Source organism: Myotis yumanensis, unplaced genomic scaffold (genome assembly GCF_028538775.1).
Source record: "Myotis yumanensis isolate MYYU_CA2020_CCGP unplaced genomic scaffold, mMyoYum1.0.hap1 SCAF_3, whole genome shotgun sequence".
Lineage (NCBI taxonomy): Eukaryota > Metazoa > Chordata > Mammalia > Chiroptera > Vespertilionidae > Myotis > Myotis yumanensis.
The window spans coordinates 110,994,954-111,018,713 of record NW_027223754.1 but is presented as its reverse complement, the minus strand read 5'-3'; the positions used below and the strand labels follow the sequence as shown (position 1 = coordinate 111,018,713).

At 41.9% G+C, this 23,760-nt stretch overlaps 1 protein-coding gene and 1 pseudogene across 1 annotated transcript in view; one reads left to right on the top strand and one right to left on the bottom strand.

Annotated features, from left to right (window-relative positions):
• Positions 1 to 23,760, top strand: part of PSPC1 (paraspeckle component 1) — an 82,403-nt gene that overhangs the window by 6,778 nt on the left and 51,865 nt on the right. Inside the window, exons 2-3 of the mRNA XM_070409360.1 lie at positions 8,055 to 8,356; positions 21,183 to 21,278. Of these exons, the coding sequence (XP_070265461.1) occupies positions 8,055 to 8,356; positions 21,183 to 21,278 (398 nt within the window). The remainder of the gene's footprint in view (positions 1 to 8,054; positions 8,357 to 21,182; positions 21,279 to 23,760) is intronic.
• LOC139005152 (actin-related protein 2/3 complex subunit 1B pseudogene) lies at positions 2,977 to 3,979 on the bottom strand (annotated as a pseudogene).

Genomic DNA, 23,760 nt, shown 5'->3' with positions numbered 1-23,760 from the left:
TGTGTTATAATGAATGGCTGGAATATAGTAACTACTTGGTAAAGATTTTCTGATTCTGGAAGTAAAAAAAATCTCTGGTTTCATTTCAAGTACATATTTTTAATTTATTACTAATAATTCAATACACATCTAGAGAAGTGGTTCTCAAATAGGGTAGTTTTGCTTTCCACGGAACATTTGACAGCGTCTGGAGACATTCTTGTTTGTCAAAACTGCGGGTTGGTTCTACTGACATAAACATCCTACAATGCACTGGACAGCGCCCCGCTCCCCAAGAATTATCTTGGCCATAATGTCAATGGTGCTGAGATTAAAAAACTCTGAAGTAGTTCTGGCCAGTGTGGGTCAGTGGATAGAGCGTTCGTCAGCCGTGGACTGAAGGGTCCCAGGTTTGATTCTGATCAAGGGCACGCACTTGGGTTGCAGGCTCAAAACCGGCCCTGGTCAGGGTGTGTGCGGGAGTCAACGAATGGATGTGTCTTTCTCACGTCAGTGTTTCTCTCTGTCTCTTCCCCCTCCCTTCCACTCTCCTTGGAAAATCAATAAAAAAATACCATTGGGTGGACTATTCGTAACAATAACAAAACAAGTTATTATTTTTCCCTGACCCGTTTGGCTCAGTGGATAGAGCGGCAGCCTGCGAACTGAAAGGTCCCGGGTTCGATTCCGGTCAAGGGCATGTGCCTTGGTTGCGGGCACGTCCCCAGTGGGGGGTGTGCAGGAGGCAGCTGGTCGATGTTTCTCTCTCATCGATGTTTCTAACTCTCTATCCCTCTCCCTTCCTTTCTGTGAAAAATCAATAAAATATACTTTATTTTTTAATATATTTTATTGATTTTCCACAGAGAGGAGGGGCGAGGGACAGAGAGCTAGAAACGTCGATGAGAGAGGAACATCGATCAGCTGCCTCCTGCACACCTCCTACTGGGGATGTGCCCGCAACCAAGGTATATACCCTTGACCAGAATCGAACCTGGGAGCCTTCACTCCACAGGCTGACGCTCTATCCACTGAGCTAAACCGGTTAGGGCCAGCAGTGGTTCTCAATGGGGTAGTTTTGCTTCCCAGGGGCCATTTGACAGTGTCTAGAAGCATTTTGTTTGTTAAAACTGCAGGTTGGTTCTGCTGACTTAAACATCCCATAATGCATGGGACAGCCCCTACCCCCAACAAAAATTATATTGCCCATAATGTTAGTGGTCTGAGGTTAAAAATCCCTCATGTAGCCCTCGCCAGTGTGGCTCATTTGGTTGAGCATTGTCCCATGCACCAAGAGGTAGCTGGTTCTATTCCTGGTCAAGGCACATGTACAGGTTGCAGGCTTGATCCCCAGTAGGGGGTGTGCAGGAGGCAGCCTGTCAGTTTTTCTCTCCCTCTCTCTTCCCCTCTCTCTCTCAAATCAATAAAAACATACTTAAAACAAAACACACAGAAATCCCCTGATGTGAAGCTATTTAAAATCATGAACAACATAAACTTTAAAAAAGAGTGATGCCATTGAAAATTCTGACCGCATAAACATTTTCTTTGGGCCAAGAAGTATAAAAAATTGAACTCATTGCCAACAGTGAAGAATTACTTGATTTAACAAAAATAGAGATTCCACACTTCCCTTAAAACAAAAACAAAACACCCACACCAAGCCATGGCTCGTGGACTCAGTGGTTAGAGCTTTGGCCCGAACACTGAAGGGTCTTTGGATCAATTAACAGTCAAGTGCATGAACCTGGGTTGCAGATTCGATCCCCAGCTCTAGTCAGGGTGCTTGCGAGAGGCACCCAATTGATGTGTCTCTCTCACATCCATGTTTCTCCCCCCACCTTTAAAAATCAATAGGAAAAATATCCTCAGGGAATGATTAACAACAAAAGAAAGACATTGTGAAATTTATCTGACTGAATCTGAAGAGGTGAGAAACACTCTTTAATTTTACAAAGGCCTCACCATGTTCTCTTATCCTCCTGCCCCCAAATATCTATACAGGCAGTCCTCTAGTTACGTTGGAGATACGTTCGAACAGTGCGACGTAACTCAATTTTCGCTGCAAGTTGGAACCCACCTTCATAAGCACCTCCGTCACTCACATGGAGCACACACAGTAGTAATGAAGTGAAACAGTAAAAAAAAATTTAAGAGAAAGATAATTCCTGACCTTTACTTGTGGTAAATAAATAATAAAAAGCATAAAGCACATATGTACATACGTTGAAATGATGAAACTTTTTTTTTTTTTATAAATACTGTAAATGGGAGATGGCAACGTAACCATGAAATGACGTATGTTGAGTCCGAGGTAACCCGAGGACTGCCTGTATATATAAAAGCCAAGCGACTGGAACAGCAGAATGACCAGAACGACTGGTTGCTATGATATGCACTGCGACGGCCAACCAGCTTTATGGGGGCCCTGATCAGCCCCCCCCCCCCAACCGCCTGCTGCCCCTTTCCCCTGGCTGGTCCAGCCCCAATCAGCCCCCCCTACTCCAATTGGGGGCGGGGCTAACTGGCCAACCTCCCAAGGCCCCCCCCCCACCCCCCCCAGCCCCGATCAGCCCCCATCGCGGTGCTGGCCAGCCGGACTCCACTCCTGCATGAATTCGTGCCCTAGGCCTCTAGTTTTATTATGAAAGATTTGAGACAGAAATGAATATGCATGCACCCATCACCTAGATCCCATACTTTAATTTAAAAATACTTTATTGCTTAAAAAAAGAAAATGCTATTGAAAAAATGGCAAACAGTTAAATGTTTTGGTATATGTTATGTTTATGTTAAATATTTTTATTTATTTTTCTACTATTGTTTTTTTTAAATTTTAATATATTTTATTGATATTTTACAGAAAGGAAGGGAGAGAGAGAGTTAGAAACATCGATGAGAGAGAAACATCAATCAACTGCCTCCTACACATCTCCTACTGGGGATGTGCCCGCAACCAAGGTTCATGCCCTTGACTGGAATCGAACCTGGGACCTTTCAGTCCGCAGGCCGATGCTCTATCCACTGAGCCAAACCGGTTTCAGCAGAGCTCGTCTTCTTGTTGAGGTTCTGGAAGCGCTCGAGGGCTGTCAAGCCGCGCTGAGAGTTCTGTTTTGGCACATCCAGCCGCCCACCGGGACGCAGCGCTGTAGTAGGTAAAAAGCACCGGAAAGCAGTCGGCCCTCAGCCACCAGACTGTTTTCTGTGATGAAAGTCACGGCCAGCAGTGGCAGCGTTTCAGAGGCCAGAGTTGTGACTGCCATCTTCTTGTCAGCATCAGCCAGGCACACCGTGCTGTCATGGCTGACCCAGGCCACGTGGCTGCCACTGGCTGAAAAGCAGACACCGTACACCCAGCCGCAGTTACTGCTGGACTCGAACATCAGCTCCCTGAAAGGCATCTTGGAGCCCCATGGGGTGGGTGCTGGTCGCTCCTCCACTTCCTTTATGTAGGCTGAGACTATCCGGCACTTGAAGTTGCAGGAGCCTGTGGCCAGGAGCATGTTGTTGGGGTGCCAGTCCATGCTGAGGACGGTGGAGCGAATGGGCTTCTTGATGTGCTTGCACACCCACAGTCATTTTCCTGTTCGAAATAGCAGATGGAGATGACACGGGAGCCGCTGCCCACAGCGAACTTGTTTTCATTGGGGGCCCAGCACACACAGCGAGCAGCCTGGTTGATCCGCAGAATGACAAGGGTGGGCTTCCACGTGCAGCCCTTCAGTGTCCACACATACGCATTGCGGTCTGTGCCGCAGGTCACAATGCGGTTACTCTTAGGGGCCCACTCAATGCCTGTCACCTGCCCGTTGTGCTCCTTGAGCTCATGCACCTTGACCCACTTGGCTCTACCCTTCTCATAGATGTGCACCTCATGGTTGTTGGGGCAGATGGCAATCTGTGTGCGGTCCTTGTTCCAGGCGTGGCAGCTGATGGGCTCCATCAGGAAGCTGTGGTAGGCCATGGCTTCTCAGCTCCTCCGGGCTCCTGGCCTCGGACTCTGGGCAGTCGACATGCTGAACCGGCTCTGGGACCTGCCGCCACTTACTTCCTCGTGGGCGGCGGCTAAATATTTTTATTGATTCATTGATAGAAAGGGAGAGGAAGAGAGAGAAACATCAGTCTGCTGTCTTCTGCATGCCCTCTACTGGGGATTGAGCTCTTAACCTGGGCATGTGCCCTGTCTGGGAATTGAACCTGGGACCTCTTGGTCCATGGGACGATGCTCAATCCACTGATCCACACTAGTCAGGCTGTATGTTATTTCACATACCTGGTTCATTTCTTTTTATTCATCAGTCCATGACTCTGAAATGCTAAAGTCCAGTTTTTTGGTTTTTTTTAAAAAATATATTTTACTGATTTTTTACAGAGAGGAAGGGAGAGGGATAGAGAGTTAGAAACATCGATGAGAGAGAAACATCGATCAGCTGCCTCTTGCACACTCCCCACTGGGTATGTGCCCGCAACCAAGGTACATGCCCTTGACCGGAATCGAACCCGGGACCCTTCAGTCCGCAGGCCAACGCTCTATCCACTGAGCCAAACCGGTCAGGCTAATATATCTTTATTGATTTCAGAGAGGAAGGGAAAAGGAGAGGGAGAGAGAGTGTCATTGATCACCTGCCTCCTGCATGCCTCAAATTGGGGATCTAGCTGCAGCCCGTACATGTGCCCTGACCGGGAATTGAACCGTGGCCTCCTAGTTCATAGGTAGACAGTCAACCACTGAGTCACCATGTCTGGGCCAGTATTATTTTTTAAGGTATTTGAAATCTACATATAGTAAAATGCACAACTCTTAAGTGTATGGTTTGGTGATTTTTAAAAAAATCCTTATCTGAGGATATTTTTCCATTTATTTTTAGAGATTGTAAGAGAGAGGGGAAGACAGAAATATCGATGTGAGAGAAACACATCAGTTGGTTGCCTCTTGCAATGGAGGTACATGCTCTTGACTGGAAGTGAACCTGGGACCCTTCAGTCTGCCCCAATGCTCTATCCACTGAGACAAACGGGCTAGGGCTGATTTGGTGATTTTAGGTAATTACATTCATCTGTTTAATTCAAACTCCTATCAAGATATAGAACATTATCACCATCCTGTGACATTTCCTTATGTTCCTTCCCATTCTCAATTATACCTGACAGCATTTAAATTCAAGACTCCATTCCTAAAATGTACTTCACAGCATTGTTAGTTTATATGATATATTAAATACATAGTAACTATCCCTAGTTAGATACTCATTAAATATTTGCTAGTACTACTTCTATTAAGAGTAAAAAAGAAAGTGTCCATTTTGAATATCTGTAAAAATGTTGGATTCATTTGTCTTTGTAGTATTAGCTTTGTAGATAGGTTTTTGCATAAGTGTAGTACTTTGAAGCTGTCATTAACATTTTAGGGATTGAATAAAGAGCTCTTAGGACCTTCAAACTTTTTTTATAAGATAGTATATTTGTACTCTTACAAATGCACATAAATACTCTTTTACATCTCTCTGGAGAGTTCTCACAACACAAAGAAAAAGAACATACAGTGGGGCCTTGACTTACGAGTTTAATTCGTTCCGTGATGGAGCAGTTACTCGTATGTCAAATCAACAGTGAATGAGTGAGACACGTGATGCTGGGCTGATGTTGTGGCGTTCACTGTGATGTTCGCTGCGCCAACTAGCGGTGGGGTATCTGAAGCTGGCTCCTAACCTGAATTTTAGCTCGCAACTCAAAGCAAAAAATCGGCTGAGAGACGGCTTGTATCTCGAAAAACTCGTTAGTCGGGACACTGGTAAGTCAAGGCCCCACTGTACTTGCATTATTAAGTTTACCAGTTTGTTGTTTATTGTTTTATATGCCTACATTCTATACTTTCTTTTCAAGAAGTATCTTTTGTGGTTTCTAGTTTATAAGTGCATGTGCACTTGCTTTTCTATGAAATGGAGAGAATTCTTATAACCCATGAATGTGTATGTGTGTGTGCCTCTTTCAGTATAATGCTGAGAAATGTGTAGCCCGTGAAAGTATTTCTGCAGAAGTGATTAACAATACCTGATAGTTTTCACAGATAATCTGTAACAGGGGTGGGCAAACTTTTTGACTCGAGGGCCACAATGGGTTCTTAAACTGGACCAGAGGGCCGGAACAAAAGCATGGATAGAGTGTTTGTGTGAACTAACATAAATTCAAAGTAAACATCATTACATAAAAGGGTACGGTCTTTTTTTTTTTTTTAGTTTTATTCATTTCAAACGGGCTAGATCCGGCCCGCCGGCCGTAGTTTGCCCACGGCTGATCTATAATAATAAAAATGTAGTATGTTAATTAGACCTGACAGCCAAACGACCTTCCAGACATCATTCTGGACGAAGCCGAGGCAGCGGGGGCCGAGGCAGAGGTAGTTAGGGGCGATCAGGCAGACAGGCAGAGTTGTTAGGGGCGATCAGGCAGGCAGGCAAGCAGTTGGGGTGATCAGGCAGGCAGGGAGAGGGGTTGGGGTGATCAGGTATGCAGGTGAGTGGTTAGGGGTGATCAGGTAGGCAGGCGAGTGGTTGGCTTCTTAGTCTATAATAATAAAAGCATAATATGCTAATTAGACCGGATGTCCTTCCAGACGAAGCTGGGGCTGCGAGGGAAGCCGGTGCCAGCAGCCAGGGGAAGGAAGGCCTACCCTTGCACGAATTTTGTGCATCAGGCCTCTAGTATAACAGAAAAATGGAAATAGAAAGGAAAGGCGATTTGTCTGACATTGGAGAGGTAGATGTTTTATTAAGATATTGATAAATAGCCGAAACCGGTTTGGCTCAGTGGATGGAGCGTCGGCCTGCGGACTGAGGGGTCCCAGGTTCGATTCCAGTCAAGGGCATGTACCTGGGTTTCGGGCACATCCCCAGTGGGAGATGTGCGGGGGGCAGCTGGTCGATGTTTCTCTCTCATCGATGTTTCTAACTCTCTATCTCTCTCCCTTCCCCTCTGCAAAAAATCAATAAAATATATTTAAAAAACAAAGATATTGATAAATATTGCCCTGACTGGTGTGGCTCAGTTGATTGGGCTTCATCCTACGCATGGAAAATTTTCCGGTTTGATTCCTGGTCTGGGCACATGACTATGTTGGGGCTGGATACCTACCTGGTAGGGGACATGCAGGAGGCAGCCCATCAGTGTGTCTCACAGTGATATTTCTCTCCTTTTCTTGTTCTCTAAAATATCAATGCAAAAAAAGATAAATATCAAAAATGCATGGACACTTTGTTGTTGTTTTTAAAAAATATATATTTTATTAATTTTTCACAGAGAGGAAGGGAGAGGGATAGAGAGTTAGAAACATCGATGAGAGAGAAACATCGATCAGTTGCCTCCAGCACACTCCCCACTGGGGATGTGCCCGCAACCAAGGTACATGCCCTTGAACAGAATCGAACCTAGGACCCTTGAGTCTGCAGGCCAATGCTCTATCCACTGAGCCAAACCAATTAGGGCTGAACACTTTGTTTTTACAGTAGTTTTTAGTAATAGTAATTGGTACTTGGTCTTGAATAGTAATTATGTACAGTATTTCTTTTAATATGTAGGAGATTTTAAAATATAGTGCTTGGAATAATTAGTAGTGTGTAATTTTTTATGAGCAGATAACCTTTAAGTGATGGCTTTTAATAGGACATTGGGCTTGGGGTTTTCTAGAACATTTAAAATTACTTACTTTTTATATGTTTTTATTGATTTCAGAGAGGAAAGGAGAGAGAGAGAGATAGAAACATGATGAGAATCATTGATTGACTCCCTCCTGCATGCCCCCTACAGGGGATCGAGCCAGCAACCTGGGCATGTTCCCTGAATGGGAATTGAAATGTGACCTCTTGGTTCTTAGGTCTGACACTCAGTGGTTGGGCTAAAATTAATTAACTTTGAAAATTAACTTTAATTAATTTTGTGCTACCAAAATTGAAAGACAGAAATAAAGTGGTTCTATCAGTCATTTCCTAAAGCTACCGAGTGAGTCTCCCTAGAAACAAACCACTATTTTAAATTTTTTGTGTTGATATCATTAAAAAGTGATTTTTCCTCCTAAAAAGGAATCCAGAACACTGGCTGAAATTGCAAAAGCAGAGCTGGATGGCACCATTTTGAAGAGCAGACCTCTCCGAATTCGTTTTGCTACACATGGAGCAGCCCTGACTGTCAAGAACCTTTCTCCAGTTGTTTCCAATGAGCTTCTAGAGCAAGCATTTTCCCAGTTTGGTCCAGTAGAGAAAGCGGTTGTGGTTGTGGATGATCGCGGTAGAGCTACTGGAAAAGGTTTTGTAGAATTTGCAGCGAAACCTCCTGCACGAAAGGCTCTGGAAAGATGTGGTGATGGGGCATTCTTGCTAACAACGTAAGTTTTAAATACCTTGTTTTACATATGGGTTTCTTTCTGTCCTGGATTTCTGTTTCCTTATAGTTCATACTGTCTTGGCATATGGTCAGTAGGTATTGAGTAAATACTCAGTGAAGATTAATAAGGAATTTTTCTGTACCTCTAGGAATTGGGGTCATATTTTCATCTAACTTCAGTATATGGATTCATACTTGAATCTTAGGAATGTTTCAGATTATGATTTTCATTTAACTTTCTGAACATCTATTATATGCAAAGCAAAATTTTATAGAGAAGATAATTTGGGTTAAGTTTCAAACCAATACAATAAAGCAGATATGGTGATAAAGCAAGTCACATGAATTTTTTGGTTTCCCAGTGCATGTAAAAGTTATGTTTATACTATATTGTAGTCTATTAACACTCCGGTGTGGGGTGAATTTCCCGCCAAAATATAAGATGGCGCGGGCAATTATTTAGGTTTCCCTCGCAAAATCAGGGATTTTTATGATACCTATTACCCCAATGGGTATGAAACGGTTCGCATACGCAGGTAGGTATCTTTGTGAACGGCAAACAAACAAATATTTGGTAATACGCAGTTACAATCGGCCCGAATTTACACGTTTCCCGCACTCCACCGCAAAACTATATGAACCGAGTTAAGACGGCTCCCGCGGAGTACGCGCAATTCACGCGAGCCGACTTAACTCGTTTCCCCCACTCCAAGTGTTAAGTGTGCAATAGCATTATGTCTAAAGTACATACTTTAATTTAAAAATACTTTATTGCTTAAAAAAAGAAAATGCTATTGAAAAAATGGCAATGATGGTAGACTGCTGGACACAGGGTTGCCCCCAAACTTCAAATTATAAAAACACACAATATCTGTGAAGTGCAATAAAACAAGGTATGTCTCTATATTTAAATAATGAATGAAAGAATGACATATTCATCAACTTTATTGGGGTATAATTTACATACATCAAAATGCACTCAATTTTAAATCAATGAGTTTTAACAAATCATATATATTTACACAATGTACCATTACAAGATAAAAGAATATTTCCATCATCCAACAAAAGTTCCTTTGTGTCCTTTTGCATTTATTCCCCACTCCTTATCCCTGTCCTACCCAACTATTGATCTTTCTGTTACTGTAAATCAGTTTTGCCTTTTCTAATATTTCATAAAAATGAAATCATATAGTATGTACTCTTTTGTGTCTGATTTATTTTGCTTAGCATAATGTTTACGAGATTGCATTCTTGTTGTTGTATTCGTATTTTGTTCTTTTTCATGGCTGAGTTGTATTCCATCGTATGGTTATAACCACAGTTTGTCCAGTGACCTAAGGGTGGACATTCAAATTTCTTCCAAATTTTGACTATTATCAATAAAGCTATGATGAGCATTTGTGTATAAGACATGTGAACATTATGTTCTCATGTGGCTTGGGTAATATTTAAGAGTTAATGGCTGTATATTCACCTTTGTAAGAAACTGCCAAACCCTTCCAAATGGTTATACCATTTAACTCTCCCACCAGCATTGAATGGGAAAGTTCTAGTTGCTCCATATCTGTATCAACAATTCATAGTATCTCTGTTTTTTAGATATTCTGAGTGTAGGTGTGTCTCATTGTGGTTTAAATTTTATATTCCTAATGATTAATGATGAGTATCTTTCATGTCCTCTTACTCTTTTCATATCTTTGGTAAAACTTTTTTTTTAATTGGGTGGTTTGTCTTATCGCATTAACCAATTTGGATACAGGTGTGTATTATGACTATTTCTCCCAGTTTGTGGGTTTTTAATTTTCTTCATAGTGTTCAAGAGCAGAAATTTTTATATTTTTTGAAGTCTAATTTATCAAATATATTCTTTTATGGTTTGTTTGTGCTTTTTGTAATGTTGTATGAAATCATTGCCTTTCCTAAGGTAGGTAATAAAGCATCTCTCGTGTTTTCTTGATAGATTTTATAGCTTTTTTTACTTATACCTGTTATCCATTTGGAGTATGATATAAGGTAACAATTCATTTTTTTTCATATAGATACCCATTTGTTCCAACACCATTAATTGTAAAGAGTATTTCTTCTTTTTTACCTTTTACCTTTATCAAAAGTCTGGAAAAGAAAACCTGCACTCTTTTCTCTTTCCTTGACCTGTACTGTACTTTCTTTAGCCTAAGCTTTGAAATCAGGTAGCATCATCCAACTTTATTGTTTTTCAAATTTTTTCTGGTTATCATTTTTTTTTTTATAACCTTACTGTGTTTTAAAATCAGTTTGTCAATTAAACATCCTACTGTGCCCTTTTTTTTTTTTTATTCTTACCCAAAAGAGTGAGGATATTTTTTCCATTGCTTTTAGACAGAGTGAAAGGGAAGGAGGAGAGAGAGAGAGAGAGACAGAGACATTCATGTGACATCTATTGGTTGCCTCCCACAAGCACTCCAGGGAGGGGCGGGGGGATTGGACCTCCAATACTCCCATATGCAGGCTGACACTAACCACTGAACTGGGCAGCCAGGGCTCTCCTGGGCTTTTGATTATAATTACATTGAGTCTACAGCTCATTTGGGGAAAACTGACATTTTCACAGTATTGACATTTTCTAATCCATGAATATGGTATATCTCTCCATTTACTTAAAATTAATTTTATGTAATTAAAAAGGTCATTATACCTGTTGCTAAATTTTTTTTTAAATATATACTTTGATTTTTTAAAAAATCTTTATTGTTCAGATTACATTTGTTCCTCTTTTTTCCCCCCCCATAACTCCCCTCCTCCCAGTTCCCGCCCCACCCTCCGCCCTCACTCCCCACCCACTGTCCTCATCCATAGGTGCACGATTTTTGTCCAGTCTCTTCCCACATCTCCCATTCCCCTCCCCCCCCCCCCAAGAATAGTCTGTCCATTCCCTTTCTATGTCCCTGATTCATTATAATCACCAGTTCATTCTGTACATCAGATTATTTATTCACTTGATTCTTAGATTCACTTGTTGATAGATGCATGTTTGTTGTTCATAATTTGTATCTTTACCTTTTTCTTCTTCTTCCTCTTCTTAAAGGATACCTTTCAGCATTTCGTATAATACTGGTTTAATGGTGATGAACTCCTTTAGCTTTTCCTTATCTGTGAAGCTCTTTATCTGACCTTCAATTCTGAATGATAGCTTTGCTGGATAAAGTAATCTTGGTTGTAGGTTCTTGCTATTCATCACTTTGAATATTTCTTGCCACTCCCTTCTGGCCTGCAAAGTTTCTGTTGAGAAATCAGCTGACAGTCGTATGGGTATTCCCTTGTAGGTAACTGAGTTAATTTCTCTTGCTGCTTTTAAGATTCTCTCTTTGTCTTTTGCTCTTGGCATTTTAATGATGATGTGTCTTGGTGTGGTCCTCTTTGGATTCCTTTTGTTTGGGGTTCTCTGCGCTTCCTGGACCTGTAAGTCTATTTCTTTCACCAGGGGGGGGAAGTTTTCTGTCATTATTTCTTCAAATAGGTTTTTAATATCTTGCTCTCTCTCATCTTCTGGTACCCCTATAATTCTCATGTTGGTACGTTTGAAGTTGTCCCAGAGGCTCCTTACACTATCTTCATATTTTTGGGTTCTTTTTTCATTTTGCTTTTCCGGTTGGGTGTTTCTCGCTTCTTCGCATTTCAAATCTTTGACTTGATTCTTGCCCTCCTCTGGTCTGCTTTTGGGAGTCTATATAATATTCTTTATTTCAGTCAGTGTATGCTTACTTTCTAGATGGTCCTTTATCACACCATCGAGGGTCTCATTAGATTTCCTGTACATCTCATCAAGTTTATCGCCAGACTCTAGAAGCCTCTTGAGAGACCTCAAAAGTGTGGTTCTGAACTCAATATCCTCCCTTGATAGTTTTGTCCTGTTTCTTTGTCTCCGCATTTTTTACGCTTTCTTGGTACACCCCCTAGTAGTCTTTGTGCGCAGTCTTGTTGTAGTTAAGCCCTGATTGTTGTAGTTAATACTAGAGGGATTTGACCACCAGGCTGACCGGCTGTGAGAATCAGCTGTGTGGAAAACTTCTGTCCTCTGGAGAGGTGCTAATCTAGCCTTTGCCTGAGGCGATCCAGCAAATGGCTCTGCGCAGGGCTTGGGTGTGGCGGGATCAACAGGGCGGGTGGAGGGAGCAGTTATGGCTGCTCTCAGTTCCCGTCCTAGAGGCTCTGCTTCTCAGAACCCTGGCCGCCACTGCAAACCTCGGAGAGAAGGCTGCCCTCAGATTCCAACTGATGCCGGACAATCCCGCTTCTGCCGTCTGAGTCTGAGTCCCTAGAGACTCGCCCGGATCTGGAGCCCAGAGTCTGAGACTCCCTCCTGATTGAAAACGACAACCGCGCCCTCAGCCACCAGCCCGCTTTGCGCGCGCACCTCGGTACCTTTATATTTTCCACACTGCGCCTCTTCTGAGCTTCGGTATGCTGTTCTCTTTCCTTCTAGTTGAAGAGTCTCTCCTCAGCCAGCTTTCCTGTGGTTCTGGGTGATGTCTGTTCCGTCTTTTAGTTGTATTTTTGAAGTGGTTGTTTGTGGCAGCAGTCTCCGGTGTTTACCTATGCTGCCATCTTGGTTATTCTCCCTGTTGCTAAATTAACATGCCTTTCAGTTTGCCATTGAAGTTCTTTTTTTTTTAATTTCTAGAAAAATGATCTTATATATAATAATATTACATGCAATAAACATTAATATTTCAAGAATAAAAGGATTTTAAGTATAATAATATTACCAGATCTATACTAACATAGTATGATATCACAAAAATTGTAGGAAATATTAAAAATCTGCAAATAACAGGATTAATTCTATTATATTCTAGGATATTTTTTCCCCCTCTGTCTCTATTTTTGTTCCATCAGTTTATGTTGTCCATTATATTCCACAAATGAGTTGAGATCGTATGATATTTATCTTTCTCCGACTGGCTTATTTCACTTAGCATGATGCTTTTAAAGTCTATTTTTTTTGGATATGAGTATTGCTACTCCAATTTAAAAAAAAAAAAAATATTTTATTGATTTTTTTACAGAGAGGAAGGGAGAGGGATAGAGAGTTAGAAACATCGATCAGCTGCCTCCTGCACACCCGCTACTGGGGATGTGCTCACAACCAAGGTACATGCCCTTGACCGGAATCGAACCTGGGACCCTTGAGTCACCAGGCTGACGCTCTATCCACTGAGCCAAACCGGTTAGAGCTCCAGTTTTTTTTTTCTTTTCCATTTGCATGGAAAATTTTTTCCATCCCTTCACTTGCATCCTGTGTGTGTCTTTTGTTTTGAGGTGGGTCTCTTGTAGACAGCATATAGTTGGGCCTTGTTTTTGTATCCATTCAGCTACCCTACATCTTTTGATTGGAGCATTTAATCCATTTACATTTAGGGTTATTATTGAGAGGTACTTATTTGTAGCCATTTTCATTTTGTATGGCTAGGTAAATATATAGGTATATATTTATACCTATTTTAATGTATTTTATTGGTTTCAAAAAGGAAGGGGGAGAGAGAAACATCAATGATGAGAGAGAATCATTGATCTGTTGCCTCCTGTACACCCCATACTGGGGATCCAGCCCTCAACCCAGGCATGTACCCTTGACCAGAATCGAACCTGGGACCCTTCAGTCCGCAGGTTGACACTCTATCCACTGAGCCTGACAAGGGTGTAGGAATTGGTAAATATTTAACAAGTTCTTACAGGTAGCTTTTAGAATAATTGAAAAATAGTTTTAATGGAATGGGCAAGGTATTGAATATTTTATTTTATTTTTTTTAAAATATATTTTATTGATTTTTTACAGAGAGGAAGGGAGAGGAATAGAGAGTTAGAAACATCGATGAGAGAGAAACATCGACCAGCTGCCTCCTGCACATCTCCTACTGGGGATGTGCCCACAACCAATGTACGTGCCCTTGACCGGAATCGAACCCGGGACCTTTCAGTCCGCAGGCCGACGCTCTATCCACTGAGCCAAACCGGTTTCGGCGAATATTTTATTATCTGTTAGATATTTCATAATCGTGATCTCTTAGATTTCCATAACAACACTGGCTATTATTTGTCCCATGTTTCCGGTGAGAAAATTAGGCCAGAGATGTTAAGTAATTTGCTTAAGAAGATTGCTCAGCTAATAAGTGGTGAAGTTTAGTCTGATGCTAATTTTTTTTTTTTATAAATTGAAAAAAAAATGTTTTTATTGATTTCAGAGAGAGGAAGGAAGAGGGAGAGATACAAACATCTATGAGAGAACCATTGATTGGATGCCTCCTGCATGTCCTCTAATGTGGATTGAGCTTGCAACCCAAGCATATGTCCTCACTGGGAATCTAACCTTGACTTCCTGGTTCATAGGTCAGCACTCAACCACTGGGCTCTACCGGTGCAAATTCTTGCCTTTAAAAAAATTTATTTTTATTGATTTCAGAGACGAAGGGAGATAGAGAGATAGAAACAAAAATGATGAGAGAGAATCACTGATTGGCTGCCTCCTGCATGCCCCCCACTGTGGGGGAATCGAGTCTGCAATCTGGGCACCTGCCCCTGGCCGCAATGGAACTTGGGACCCTTTAGTCCTCAGGCGGATGCTTATCCACTGAGCCAAACTGGCGAGGGCAAATTCTTGCTTTTTATATTGTGCTACAAGTGGAGTTGTTTATTCTTCCTGTGACTCCATGCTCAGGAACTTTGTTGTTAGTTAAACCTTCTCATGGAATTCAGGATGCTGTTTTCTTGGCTGCTAGATTAGTGGGTCTCAGTTAAAATGTCACTTCATGGAGAGGATTTCCTGACTGCCTTATCTAAAGTGTGTTCCCTCTGTTATTCTTTCTAATAGCTCTTAAAATGATTATTTTGCTTACAATCTTTTATCTCTTAGAAGACTTTAGGGATTATTTTGTTTATCCTTATATTCCTGGCCCCAAGTACAGTCTTGGTACTTACTAGGTAATGAATTATTTATTGATGAACTGACTGAATCTCAGACATCTGAGTTAAATCAAGTGATTTGCTTATTAAATGTAGACATATTGTGTAATCAAAATTTCTCTTAAATTTCTGTAAATTGTCTTAAAATGCTGTATATTACAAATGGTTTATGTATTTATACAGTATATATAATTAACATATGCAAAAGTATGTACTTATGCTCTTTTGAAATTACAAGAGGCAGAAAAATGGGGAGGGGGAGGAAGGAAAATTAAACACCTTTATTTCTGATAATAAGGGTGTATCCACATTGTTAAACATTAGAATCTCACCTAGACCATTAGAGATGCTCATGCCTAGAATTGCACAGGAATGATAGGTGCTCAATAGTTAAATTTTTCTCTTTCTAGCTTTTTAAATTTTTTTTTTTTTTTTAAAAGTAAGAAACTTTATTATAGACTTTTTTTTTTTTTAATATATTTTATTGATTTTTTACAGAGAGGAAGGGAGAGAGATAGACAGTTAGAAACATCGATGAGAGAGACATCGATCAGCTGCCTCCTGCACATCTCCTACCGGGGATGTGCCCGCAACCCAGGTACATGCCCTTGACCGGAATCGAACCTGGGACCTTTCAGTCCACAGGCCGACGCTCTATCCACTGAGCCAAACCGGTTTCGGCTAGCTTTTTAAATTTTTGAAATGATTATTGCAGGTTAAATTAAATGAAAATTCCAGAGAGGGGAACAAAAATAGGTTTACAGTTGATTGTATAGAAAATAAATAATAATGCAAGTGTAGACTTAATTTTGCCCCACCCTGTATAATGGTCTATTTTTACCATTTTCCAGCTGATAATTAAAAATAATGTTTGGCTCAGAGTTGTTGGACTGCAGATTGAAGGATTTCAGGTTTGATTCAGGTCAAGGTCACATGCCTGTCTAGCAGGCTCGATCCCCAGTAGGAGGCGTGCAGGAGGCAGTCGATTAATGATTCTCATCATTGATGTTTCTATCTCTCCCTCTCCTTTCCTCACTGAAATTAAAAAAATAAAATAAATTAAAAAAATATATCCTATCTAATAAAAGAGAAACATGGTAATTAGCCATATGGCCGCTACCCTTCCCATTGGCTAATCAGTGAGATATGCAAATTAACTGCCAGCCAAGATGGCGGCCGGCAGCCAGGCAGCTTGAAGCGAACAGGGAGGCTTACTTGCTCCAGTGACTGTGGACTCCAACGTTCCCTGCCTGACTTGCCGGCCTCTCAGCTGCAACTCTGAGCAACTATGTTGCAAATATAGAAGCTAAACAAAACCCCAGAAACCTGCTTTAGTCAGCCGGGCTTCAGCCAGCCGGACTGCAACATTGTATCAAATACAGAAGGTAAACAAAGGCCAGAAACCGGCTTTCAGCAGCCGAGGCCTCAGAGCTAAAGCTGGCACAGAATAAAAAAGAAAAAAGAACAAAAGGAGCGTTTGGGAGCTTCAGTCACCCACCAGCCTGAAAACGGCCCTCAGCCCCTCACCCAGACTGGCCAGGCACCCCAGTGGGGACCCACACCCTAATCCAGGACACCCTTCAGGGCAAACCATCCGGCTCCCACCCGTGCACCAGGCCTCTATTCTATATAGTAAAAGGGTAATATGCCTCCTGGCACCGGGATCACTGTGACAGGGGGCAGCGCCCCAACCCCCTGATCGCCCTGCGGCTCTGTGTGTGACAGGGTGCAGCGCCCTAACCCCCTGATCGGCCCTGCTCTGTGGGTGATAGAGGGCGGAGCCCCAACCCCCCACCCCATGCGCCCTGCTCTGTGTGTGACGGGGTAGAGCCATAACCTCCCCATTGGCCTTGCCCTGAGTGTGACAGTGGCGGCGCCCCAACCCCCTAATCGGCCCTGCTCTGTGGGTAATAGAGGGCGGTGCCCCAACTCACCTATCGGCCCTACTCTGTGAGTGACAGGGGGGAGCTCCTCAACCCCCTGATGGGCCCTGCTCTGTGCGTGACGGGGGGAGCTCCCCAACCCCCTGATGGGCCCTGCTCTGTGCGTGACAGCGGGGAGCTCCTCAACCCCCTGATTGGCCCTGCTCTGTGTGTGACAGGGTACGGAGCCCCAACCCCCCTGATGGGCCCTGCTCTGTGCATGACAGGGGGCAGTGCCCCAACCCCCTGATCCGCCCTGCTCTGTGTGTGACAGGGGGCGGTGCCCCAACTCCCCTATTGGCCCTACTCTGTGAGTGACAGGGGGGAGCTCCTCAACCCCCTGATCGGCCCTGCTCTGTGTGTGACGGGGGGAGCTCCTCAACCCCCTGATCGGCCCTGCTCTGTGCATGACAGGGGGCAACGCCCCAACCCCCTGATTGGCCCTGCTCTGTGCGTGACAGGGGGTGGCGCCGCAACTTCCCTATCGACCCTGCCTTGAGTGTGATGTGGCGGTGCCCCAACCCCCCAATCTGCCCTACCCTGAGCGTGACTGAGGGTGGCATCGCAACCTCCTGATCTGCCCTGCTCTGTGCATGGCAGGTTGCAGCGCCCCAACTCCCCAATCAGCCCTGCTCTGAGCCCGACCAGGGGCTGCACCTAGGGATTGGGCCTGCCCTCTGCCACCTGGGAGCAGGCCTAAGCCAGCAGGTCATTATCTCTTGAGGGGTCCCAGACTGCGAGAGGGCACAGGATGGGCTGAGGGACCCCCTCTCACCCCCAGTGCACAAATTTTTGTGTACCGGGCCTCTAGTACATATATAAATAATAATGTTGGTGTTGCTTCCCTAAAAGCAGAAAAATGTGACTGCCCTGGTGGCTTAGCTGATTAGAGTGTCGTCTTGTATACCAAAGGGTTGTGGGTTTGATTCCCGGTCAAGGGCACAGGTCTAGATTTTGGGTTCCATCACTGGTTGGAGGCAGTCAATAGATGCTTCTTCCCTGCTTTCTCTCTCTCTCTCTCAAAATCAATAAAAACATACCCTTAGGTGACGACTAAAAAGAAAAACGCAAAAAAATGTATCCATTTCAGTTTTGGTTAGGAGAAAAAATTTTCTCTTTAAAACAACCCTTTAATGGTATTGGCATTGACTAATTGTTAGCATCTGCCACATTCCCCCCCACCCACCCCCATACTATATATACACTCAAATCTTGCTTGCAAATTAGTTAATCAGCTACAGATTTCATACTATACCCCTGAATACAGTACTTGGCATGTGTCTCCTGAGAATATTCTCTCATAAAGCTACAATATCATTATCACACTGAGGAAATTTAACATTTATTCAGTATTGTTATCTAACATATAGTCTATATTTGAAATTTCCCTACTGCATAGTAATATTCTTTGTAACTTTTTTCAATCTAGTAATCAAATTGAATTTAGTTGTCATTTTTCTTTATCTGTAATAGTTCTCCAAATGACAAAATGTCAGTGCCAGGACACTGGCACTTTAAAAGAAATTTTTTTTCTAATTTTTATTTCTTAAAGTGGGGCAAAAGTAAGTTTACATCAAGCTTCTTAAGGTATTCCTTTCTCTTTTTAAAATTTATTTCAGAAAAGAAGAAAGAGGGAAAGAGAGAAAGAAACATCAATGATGAGAGAGAATCATTGATCGGCTGCCTTCTGCATGCCCCCACTGGGGATTGAGCCCGAAACCCAGGCATGTTCCCTGACAAGGAACCATGACCTCTTGGTTCATAGGTCGATGGTCAACCACTGAGCCATATCAGCCGGGTAGGACATTGGCATTTTTGAAGAGTTCAGGACAGTTTTTTTCAGAATGTGCTTCAGTTTGTTGTTTTCTTTTAAGCTTTAAGAGTTTTTACTTACTCTTTTTTTGTTTTGTTATAGAGGAAGATTTCAAGACATTTTTAGACTTTCTCCTTTATATCACTAATTATTTTATTACCTTTGGGCTTTATTTATTTATTTATTTATTTATTTATTGTAAATCCAAGAACAGCTTTTTTAAAAAAATTGCTTTTTTAAAGATTTTTAAAAATTGATTTTTAGAGGGAGAGGCAGGAGAGAGAGAAACATTGATATGAGAGAGAACCATCTATCGGCTGTCTTTGTATGCCCCCTATCAGGGATCAAGCCCATATTGATGTAGCTCAAATCCTTCTTATGTGTCCTATTAATCTATTTGCTATATATTTGTCCCTTTCATTTTTTAAATTTTTTTTTTTGAGAAAGAATTTATTACCTCTTCCTAATATACCAATTCTCCTTCAACTTCTAGGGCTTTCTTTTAACTCAGGAGAGACATTTGTGGCTAAGTATTTTTTTTTTTGTTAGTCCACGTCCGAGGATATTTTTTTCATTGCTTTTTTAGAGAGAGAAGGACGAAGGAAAGGAGGCAGGGAGGGGGGAGAGAGAAAGAGAAACAATGTGAGAAAGACGCATCTATTGGTTGCCTCCCTCAGGAGCCCCGACTGGAAACAGGGATTAAACCTGCAACCCAGGTATGTGCCCCTGACTGGGAATTGAACCCTCAACCCTTTGGTGCTGATGGTCTAACCATAGAGCCACACTGGCCAGGCAGGGCGTGCTGAATATTTAAATCACTTTTAATTAGTAATTAAAGAAAGACAAACTTAAAAAAAATCTGTTATGTTGGTAAATATTTAAAAATGCGCAGTGAATGAAAGTGATGTCACATGAGCGTTTTTAAAAAAATATATATTTTATTGATTTTTTACAGAGAAGAAGGGAGAGGGATAGAGAGTTAGAAACATCGATGAGAGAGATTGATCAGCTGCCTCCTGCATGCCCCCCAGTGGGGATGTGCCCGCAACCAAGGTACATGCCCTTGACCAGAATCGAACCTGGGACCCTTGAGTCCACAGGCCGACGCTCTATCCACTGAGCCAAGCCGGTTCGGCCACATGAGCGTTTTTGTAACTCCTGGTGCTAATGGAAATTGGTTATTTTGTTTTTTGGAAGGCATTTTGCTACTGGGTATAAAAACCAGGGCCTCGGCTGGGGAGAAGACTGCAACTGAGATTGTGCCCTTGATGGAAATCAAACCTGGGACCCTTTGGTCCACAGGCTGATGCTCTATCCACTGAGCCAAACCTGCTATGAGTCTTTTTTTTTTTTTTTTATCACTTGAGATATGCTTCCATTGATTTTAGAGATAGAGAAAGGGAGAGGGAGAGAGAGAAACATCATTTAGTTTTCTTCTGTATGCATACCTGACCAGGGATTGAACCCACAATTTGGGTATGTGCCCTGACTAGGAATTGAACCTGTGACCCTCCATTGCATGGGACAACACTCCAACCAATTGAGTCTCACCAGCCAAGGCAAAAAATTTTTCAATTAGAGTTTACATTATTTTCTACTCTTTTTGATTTCCTCTCCCCCTTATCTTGCTCCTTGAATATGTTGTATCTTCTGACTCCCTCTCCTTCCCCTATGCCTGGCCGATACCTTTTAGGTCTCATTTTATGTTTTAGAAAGACTTTTCTGAAGAAGACTGGTTAAACACAGAGGCTATGAGAGGTAGGCAGAGATGGGAGTTTGAGGTCGTGGGAAATGGGAACATGATACCATATACATAAAACATGAATTAAGTACTCATTCCTATTCTTATCCTTCATACTTTCTAAAGGTTAACTATATGTTCATAAAGGTTCATAGTGGGTTTACTTCTCTGTCATCTTAAATAGACTCTGTGTTCTAGAAACAAGCATTCATCTTTGTCTGACTCTGTTGTTCATCTGTGTCTGGTGCAGCAAATGGTAATTGATTTTTTGAGTATATATGCTAAGTTCTGAGAAATTTATCTTGAGAGACAGTTTCCAAGTATATATCTTGGAATTATAAAACATTGCTAAGCGAATGTTAATTTTAGACACTGTATTAATCCTTGTTAATGCTCTTTACCTGTCCAGGACCCCACGTCCTGTCATTGTGGAGCCAATGGAGCAGTTTGATGATGAAGATGGCTTACCAGAGAAGCTAATGCAGAAAACTCAACAATATCATAAGTAAGATTGTGTAATAAAGATATTTTACATATGTGCCATCTAGGCTATTGATTACATCACATTTGTTTTCAAATATTGTTGGATTAGAAGCTATTCTCTTTAGTCATATAATCTGGTTATTAGAGTGGCCTAATAATTCCAGGTTTACATGGAATGCTAGTTTTCTTTGTATATGGGTAAAACATTAAGTTAATACTTAGAAAAGTCCCTACTTTTATAATGGTCTGTGATGGGTCGGTAGGAGGATATGGCAGTGTTTATGTTAGAGAAACAATGAATTCTAGATTTATGAGAATATTTCTTTAATTATTATACTTCAGGTATGTTGTTAGTTAAAGAGGAGACTTTTTTGGGAGGTAGAGTTGGGGCGGTCCCAGATAAATAACTTGGCACATTTGATCTCTTGTTAGAGATTTAAAAGAAAATTAGCTTATTGTTAAAATATTGTATATTATTTTGTCAGTTGCTTTTCACTCAGTATGATGCAACTTTTAAAAAAAATTTAAATATATTTTTATTGATTTCAGAGAAGAAGGGAGAGGGAGAGAGATAGAAACATCAGTGATGAGAGAGAATCATTGATTGGCTGCCTCTTGCACTCCCCACACTGAGGATCAAGCCTGTAACCCGGGCATGTACCTTCACTGGGAACCAAACGGTGATCTCCTGATTCATAGGTCAACATTCAACCACGGAGCCACAATGGCTGGGCTGATGCATATGTAAATTGCTATATAAATACATTTTTAAAAAAATATATTTTATTGATTTTTTACCGAGAGGAAAGGAGAGGGATTGAGAGTTGGAAACATTGATGAGAGAGAAACATCAATCAGCTGCCTCCTGCACACCTCCCACTGGGGATGTGCCTGCAACCAAGGTACATGCCCTTGACCGGAATTGAACCCGGGACCCTTCAGTCCGCAGGCCGACGCTCTATCCACTCAGCCAAACCGGTCAGGGCTGTATAAATACATTTTAACCAGTCAGTAGTTTATTATAATAAATAAAGCTGTAACATGAATTGAACAAATATTGGAATATCTTGGTGCCAGGCGCTGCAACTTTGCACTGTTACTGCTCTCATGCTGCTTACATTTCAGGTGGTGGAGATACATGATAAGTAATGAACCGAAGAATAGAAAATAAGAACATGGAAACACACATAAAAACACCCTGGCCAGTGTGGCTCAGTTGGTTGAGCTTCGTTCTGTGCATCGAAAGATTGCTAGTTCCATTCCCAATTAGGTGCCTATGAGAGGCAACCGATCGATGTTTCTCACATCGATATTTCTCTCTCCCTCTTTCTCTAAAATCAATTTAAGAAAACACACCAAAAAACCTGTAAAACCAAATAATGAACTAAAGATTATAAAACATCTATTAAGTAGTGAGAGATACTATTTAATTTACTTTTTTAAAGAAATCAGTATTATTATTTTAATAATTTTTTAAATTTATTTTTAGACAAAGAGGAAGTGAGAGGGATAGAGGCATAGAAACATCATTGATCAGCTCCCTACTGCATGCCCCCTACATGGCATTGAGCTTGCAACCATGCATGTGTCCTGATAGGAAATTGAACCATGACCTCCTCGTTTATGGGTTGATGCTCAACTATGGAGCAGCACCAGCTGGGCAGAAGTACTATTTAAAGAACTACTTAGAGCCTTGCCAATGTGGCAGCTGATCAATGATTCTCTTTCATCACTGTTGTTTCTATTTCTCTCTTCCTCTCCCTTTTTAAAATAAGTTGATTGATACTGCCAAATCGCCAATAATTTTATACCAATTTATACTTATTGATGTATATTAAAAAGTATTTTTCTGCATGATAATTGGGTGTTAGGATTTTAAGATTTAATAGTCTGTTCAAAATACCATTTTTTGCCTCTTATTTTAATTGGCATTTTTTGATTTTAGTGTAGTTGAATGTTTTTCATTTCACTTGATTCAAATGATATATAGTGCTTGCTATATGACTAGTGATGAAGATGTAACAGAGAACAAAATAGACTAGAAATTCATGCTGTGAGGGGTGGTAAAATGGGTAACCAATAATATAAGTAAAACAAATATGGTGACAAAGACTGGGAAAAGTGGGTGCTAGGGAGCAGAGGAGTGTGGCTTTGTTTTGTTCGTTTGTTTGTTCGTTAATCCTCACCAGAGGATACTTTTTCCATTGATTTTTAGAGAGCTTGAAGCCGGGGGTGGGGGAGGGGGAGGGAGAGAGAGACATTGAAGTGAGAGAGACACATCTATTGGTTGCCTCCCACACGCGCCCTGTAGATTGAACCTGCAACCAAGGTCTGTGCCTGGGAACCAAACCTGGGACCCTTTGGTGGAATGACCAGTTGCCATGATGCGCACTGACCACTAGGGGGCAGATACACAGCGCAGGAGCTGCCCCCAGCCCTCAGGCCCCAGGCCAGCCAAGGCGGATGCCAGCCGGGGTCCCCCAATTACCCTGCTGGTCGCCCTG